Genomic DNA, 6744 nt, shown 5'->3' with positions numbered 1-6744 from the left:
TGAGAAAATGCATAAGTTGAATGAAGAAATTCAAGTAAGTGAGAATCATCAAAAAACAAATGAAGAAGAGTAAAAAAAAAAAGACGCCTGTGTAATCCAAACAGTGAAAGACAAAGGTAAGACTATCCAATCCTCATCAGGAAGGGGGAACCAGTAGCAAAATTAGGCATGAAAACAGTTGGGCAAATTCATCTCATGATGGGGTATGTTCAGTTGAAATGATAGAATTAAGAGATTGGGAATTCTGGATTCAAGATCATTTAGTTAATCGGATTCACTTCTGGATCAAGTCTGATTCAAGTCTTCACTGTAGCAGCATGCAATCTTCATATAGTTTAGAACTGGCAACTTGTGGTAACATTAGTGACAGTCAGTGTCTCCAGTTGCCACTGTAGTAGTGGATGTTTCCTGTTGAGGAATGTCAGACCCTCATGGGTTGTCAAAAATGTAAAAACATGAATTTTATCATATTTTTACATTGAAAATAGATTTTCGATAGATATTTACCTCTACTCATATAAAAGCTTTTCTCGATTTTCTACTGTCTTCTAATGCCTTGAAAAGAAATTTTTCTCACTTGATGCACTAGCCTTTCTACCCCATAAGTTTGGGCTGCTTATTTAGCAAGCATAGAGCATGCCACAATCCTCCACCAATATGAGCATGACAATCCCTCCTAAAACAGCCGGCTCTCTCTGTATTATTCTACAAGTACTTCATTTTCGAGATTAGGCACCTAAGGAACATAATATCACAGAAAGTGGGGAAGAAGGGTGGGAAGTATGTGAGAGAGGTATCTACAAGAAATCTATTTTCAGTGTAAGAAAATGATAAATTCCATTACGATACATACCTTTTTTCACATAACAGCTAAAATCCCACATTGAGTAGGTGGAGGGACTGTTGTAATAGAGAAACAAATATGGGTGCTTCGTAATAGAAGGAAAGAAGGCCAGACAAGAGCAGTATCCTATGTACGTGGGCTCAGAAGTCAGAGCCCCAAAGTCGTAAAACAAAGGTGAAAGACAGAAGACATGAGAAGGAAGTGGAAGAGGACCATCCACCATACAATGGTTGGTGTCCTACCTCCAAACATTGGATTGATGGACAGAATAAAATAATATGAGCAAAGGTGCCATCAATCGAGGAATACCCACCAAAGACAATGAGCGAATGCCATGGATGGGTATGAGAGCAACCAATTAATCCCAAATCCCCAAAAGAGATAGAACATCTCGAGGTAGCCAGGAAAGAGAGAAAAGGGCCTTGAAGACTAAATGATCCATATACCAAATACCGAGCAGAGAATGATGTGACCAAATGATGTTGGAAAAGGAAAAAATACCCCATGAGAACCAAAAACAGGAAAAAGAGAAAATCCCTCATATTGAATAACCAAATCACATGATTTGCCTCTTCTAGCAGCAAACTGTTGTGGACTGAAGACAGGAAGAAGCCAGACACAAGTCGTCCTGAGAAAGATGAGATTAAATGACTAACACTGGTAGAAGTCCAATGAAGTTCATGACTATTCATGAAAAAAGAGAAAGGATATGAGTGAAGAGCCCAGAACAGAAAATTATCCCCCTCCCATGTGCAACCGAAAGAAGACAGGGAAGGATGCAACTAATATATCAAACAATGACACCCACAGACAAGGATTGAAAACCCTATGAAGGGACAGAAACAACACCCAGGTGGAATGAAGAGGAACCAGAAGCTGAAGCATACAGGAGAGGTCAATGACAGGCCCCCATACATCATCCAAGGAAGTTACCTGACAGAGGGCAACCAAATGCATGAAAAAGGATTACATGAAGGAAAGAAAGGAATGGTTAAAAAAATACTAGGAGATGGTATTTGGTAGTGAATAGATCCACACTCTGAAAAACCCATGGCAAACAAACAGAGAAACACAGTCTCCACAGGATTTGACCCCACCATGTAGAGATCCATATCACAGTCAATGTCCAAGGTGGACTCAGGAAAACCGAGGTAAAGGGGTGAGAATGTCAAGATGCAAGTAAAAGATAAAAGGAAAGTAAGGAGTAGGAAGGGAGTAAGAAAACAACAGAATAATATGAGTATTAACTAACTGCTACCAAGAAAGAACTAATTATGATGTGGATTCTGTGGGAACAAACTCCAAAATGTAGATTACGTGGAGAAGCATTGGTGATTAGTATTTTAAAAAGTGAGGAATTGGAGCCAAAGCAAAGCTCAGCCCTACAAATTGTAAATAAACTTACTAAGATGAGGATTATAAGTCATATATTGAACATTGATTATAAAACAAATAATTCAGAGATAACCATAAATTACTACTTATGTATTTATTTATTGATTTACAATGAATACTATTTATAAGTATTATAATTACATTACTATTACAGAGATAACTATAAAGTACTAGTTATATACTAGTAATATTGAACTTATAAATGAACTAAAGATACCTAGTAAACAAAGTACTAATTAATATCAAAATGAAAAACTGTCGAAAAGGTATCTAGTCAACAAAGGAAGTAACAATATTGAACTTACAAACTGTCTAAATATACCAAGGAAACAAAGTACCAACTAATATCTAGCCAACAATCCATCAAAAATGACGTAGACAAAAAAGTACGTAGAAATATCCAACATACCAAATTCAGAACAATGATGACATGAAGTGCTGAATGCACAAGTGTGGAAATAAGGACAAAGCCACACAATGGGCACCACTATCATGGGTATAGCAATGTGGTTGGTAACATATGAGTCGAAATACTTACCATCAAGCCACTGGAGGAGCTGAAAGGAGAAAAGAAGGAGAAGAACAGACCTCCACCAAATCGAAAGACTTGGCAGTACAGCAACTGGATCAAGAAAAATAAAATTAGTGAAATCATCCACATCTCAAGCATACAGAAAAGCCAGAATATATCTTGACCATCATAGAGAAGAAGGTCCAGGCCACATGGAGAAAGTGAACACTCGATAAAAGAAGGCACATACCCCTTCAGCAGACAATGTCGATTCCGTGGCCTGGGTCAGAAAAATAAGTGTGTTTCCACAAACAGCAGTAACTGTGTTGGAAATCACGAGAAATATGAAATGTAGAAAACACAATAATGTGTGTGAAACAGATAATCAAAATGTGAATCACAACATAATACAAGATAGAATGAAAGCACACAAATTAAAAAAAATCATGTGTAATCAGTATTGAAAACTGAAATTAAGTGAGAAACATGTCCAACTCATATGGTGCCAATTGAGAAAGTGAGGTACATGAAATGTAATACAGAGGGAGCCAGCTGCTCCAGGAGTGTGTGTCGTGCTCCTATTGGTGGATGGTCACCACATGTGCTGTGCATGCTAAATGAGTAGCTTGAACTGAGAGTGAACTGAGAGAGCTAGTGAGTCAAGTGAGAATAAAAACTTTTTAATGCATTAGAGGGCAGATGAAGGTGTGTATTCTACGTGAAGTGTAAGTTGACTATAACACTAACCACTAATGTTGAAATGTGAACATATTATAAAATGTATTACCTCTGATTGGTTCTATGAAACTTGAAATGAGATTGAAAGGTTAGTCATGTGAGATAAGTACATGCTTAATACAAAACAGTAACTTAATCAAAGTTTATGATACTAGGATGATAATTATCAAATTTGATATGTTGAAAATTACTGTAATGAGAATTAATATAACTTCAGTTAATAAAGAATTTCATGAGCTTTTTGTACACATGAATAATATTAATAAAGAAAGGAAAATGGAGTTTGTTTTCAGTCATTTCACAATTAAGTATTTTCACAATATTAAGTATACTAATCTAAAACCATATTATTGTTTTACAAGAATTAATTTTTTATTGTTAATGTGACAAACAAATGATGTAATTATAAGGAAAACACTATTCATATACTAACTGTATCTTGGTTGAATTCATCAAAGCCACTGGATAGTGAATCTGAGTTCAGTCTTTTTTCGAGGAAATTAGGTAGGCCACCATCTTGAGAAGATGTATTTTCTGTATTATCTCCTTCAAAAATGTTTGGGATGTTCTCCTTGTTCACAAATTCTAGATGATTCTAGACACAAAATGATCATATTAATTATAAGCTAATGGTTTCTTCACTGAATAGTAGCTACAAGTCCAAAGACACACTGTTTTTTATAATAAAAGTGGATTTCATTACATAAAACCTTTGTCAAGTCATGTTTATTTAAGAACTTTTTTGTCAGAAACTGTTGAAGCTATTACATTTCATTTTCTAAAAGGAACAATGTACTTCATAGAATGGTCACAATATATATGTGTATATTGTTTAGACTCTGTGTGAATGAATATTTACTAATCTTAAAAGATATTCAAGTTGGTTATTGTCTCTCTGAAAACTACACTACTTTAATTGGCAGTTCATACATCCTTAAAACTACTGACTCAGCTTGAGACGAACAAATACAACCAATCAGTGTCAGCATCAAAGCTGGGAAATCAAGAAGAGATGCATGGAAAGTACTGAAGCTGAATCTACAATAAAAATTTTAGAGTTTAGATCAACCACCAGTTAAATATATTTTTCTGAAAGAAGTGAGAATTAAGATCTGATGGATTTCAAACCCAAGGTTCTATTTACCAGGAAGATGTTTTAACCAACTGACAGCTAAAGAAACTGTCCGGTAACCATAATTATGTGTTAAATACTTACAGAATTACCCATTCTGAATTCCATATTCTCCAGAAAAATTATTACTTACATATGAGAGTGCCATACTAAAGCATGCATAGCTAAACCACTTTTCATATGTATTATTTAGCATTGTAAAAAAACAATATGTCACTACTTCTATACTTATACATTAATATACCTTTTGGAAACATTTTAGAAGACTGCTAAATCATTAACTTCATAATTATTGATGAAGTTTATATGGATTCATTGACTTTCCAAACAAATTTTTACACTGTTTAAGCACCGGTTTGTTTGTGAGTCAATGAATTTGTTGATTACAGAAATTTTGATAACATGTATACCAGAAAACGAAAATGTGAATACAAAATACCATTAATGTTGCAATTAAACCTAACAATTATCACTGGGGATCCCTATGAATTTTTCGAGTAAAATAAGTAATTTCACCCAATCTGTTTCAGGTAGTTCTTTACACTAAGTGCTATAACAGACAAAAACCTATAATTATTCAATATAATGTAACGAAGACTAAATCAATCTATAAAAATATGTAAGCAATTGGAGAATTAGGAGAAAAAAAAAAGTTTCATAAGTTCTGATACGAACATAATAGAAACGATATCTGATAGTGAAAATAGTTACTAGAACAACAGTTCAAACATCAGAATTGCTCTCTGGTAGTGAAAACTAACTTTTACTAGTGCAAATTCCGGGCGCTAGGTCGCCATGGCGACTAGGAACTTCATCATTGCGCCAAGTATTTTCTCCCATTTTATTCTTTCGTAGGGCTGTGCTAAATAGAACTCGAATCTAGAAAAGTTCTAGATTCTTGCAAGTCAGGAACTATTTTCACGTTCTTTATGTTCTAAATCGAACTTTGTTTCCAAGATCTTAATAGTGGATTCAGCACTTCATGTTTTTTTCAAGAATGAAGCGCTGCGGTTGCACAACACGTTATTAATTTCGCGCCATTTTTTCCCCCTTTCTCTCAATTCAACCAATCAGTGCGCGTGTTTAGACCAAGACGGGACCAAAGGCAGTTAGTTCAGGCAATACTATCAAGTGGTTGTTGATATCACGTGATCGTTAGCATGCACTCGTTAATGTGAAAGTAAATAAATATACTCTGGTGCCTCGATTATTTGCGCTGGTAAAGGGAAAGCAAAAATCGTGGATAACATAAACAGCGGATAATCGAGGCACTTGTGTATGTCACCAGTTTAATCTAAATAAAATTGTACAATATATTTAAGTTCCTTGTTTTAAATTATTATCTTTTTACTGTCGTTTAATCACATTATCATGAAAAATTATAAAAGTCGTCACAATAATAATCATGAAAGCCAAGTCTCAATCAGTTGGCCATGCTCGATTTCCCCGAATTCGGTGAGTTACACCAGACCAATTACATCTTTTCTCCTATAATACTTCATTTTTTGATTGCCTGTTCCAGTTTTAGATCAAATTTAATCACTAACGTAAGCGAAAATAACTCCTAAACTTCGTCACTTTTTCTGCTATAGATATGGAAGTGCATTCGCACCCTATCAACGCTGTGCTTGGAATTATTCCGAAAAAGCCTTTGTTAAAACAGACTGAAGATACCAATTAACTGTAGGGAAATGGACAATGTATAACTGGGCGAAATTCCAACACAACATGTATCTATGGTTAAAGGACGCCCCCTGTGCAGCACAGAACAGCCGACGACAACTGAAGTTGAGTAAAATCTTTAAGAAATCTTAATGAGTATTTTGTGTTTTTGAACAGTATGTTTTTAATCATTAACCAAATAAAGTTAACCAAGCTACAAATACTTTGTATTCTTGTCTTAACAGCTAAAAGAAAAGAAAAAAGAGGCAAGGCTAGGCTTGAAGAGCCTATTTACGAGTTGAATGTATGCCAGATCCTGCCCGCGAAAATCCTTGGATATCGTGCAACACCTGAACTTTTTTCCAACCAAAATTAATTTCTGAGCGACAGTTTCTCCAAAACATGTAAATTATAATAACATTTCCCAGGTTAGGATTGTTATCTGACAATAAAACTGTTACT

The 6744-nt window shown here is 34.9% G+C and overlaps 1 protein-coding gene across 1 annotated transcript in view; it reads right to left on the bottom strand.

Annotated features, from left to right (window-relative positions):
• Positions 1-6744, bottom strand: part of LOC106473701 (M-phase inducer phosphatase-like) — a 25872-nt gene that overhangs the window by 15755 nt on the left and 3373 nt on the right. Inside the window, exon 2 of the mRNA XM_022402106.1 lies at positions 3922-4083. Within this exon, the coding sequence (XP_022257814.1) occupies positions 3922-4083 (162 nt within the window). The remainder of the gene's footprint in view (positions 1-3921; positions 4084-6744) is intronic.

This window comes from Limulus polyphemus, unplaced genomic scaffold (genome assembly GCF_000517525.1).
Source record: "Limulus polyphemus unplaced genomic scaffold, Limulus_polyphemus-2.1.2 Scaffold6418, whole genome shotgun sequence".
Taxonomy (NCBI): domain Eukaryota; kingdom Metazoa; phylum Arthropoda; class Merostomata; order Xiphosura; family Limulidae; genus Limulus; species Limulus polyphemus.
The sequence above is the reverse complement of the archived record's forward strand: the minus strand, read 5'-3'. Positions and strand labels throughout refer to the sequence as shown.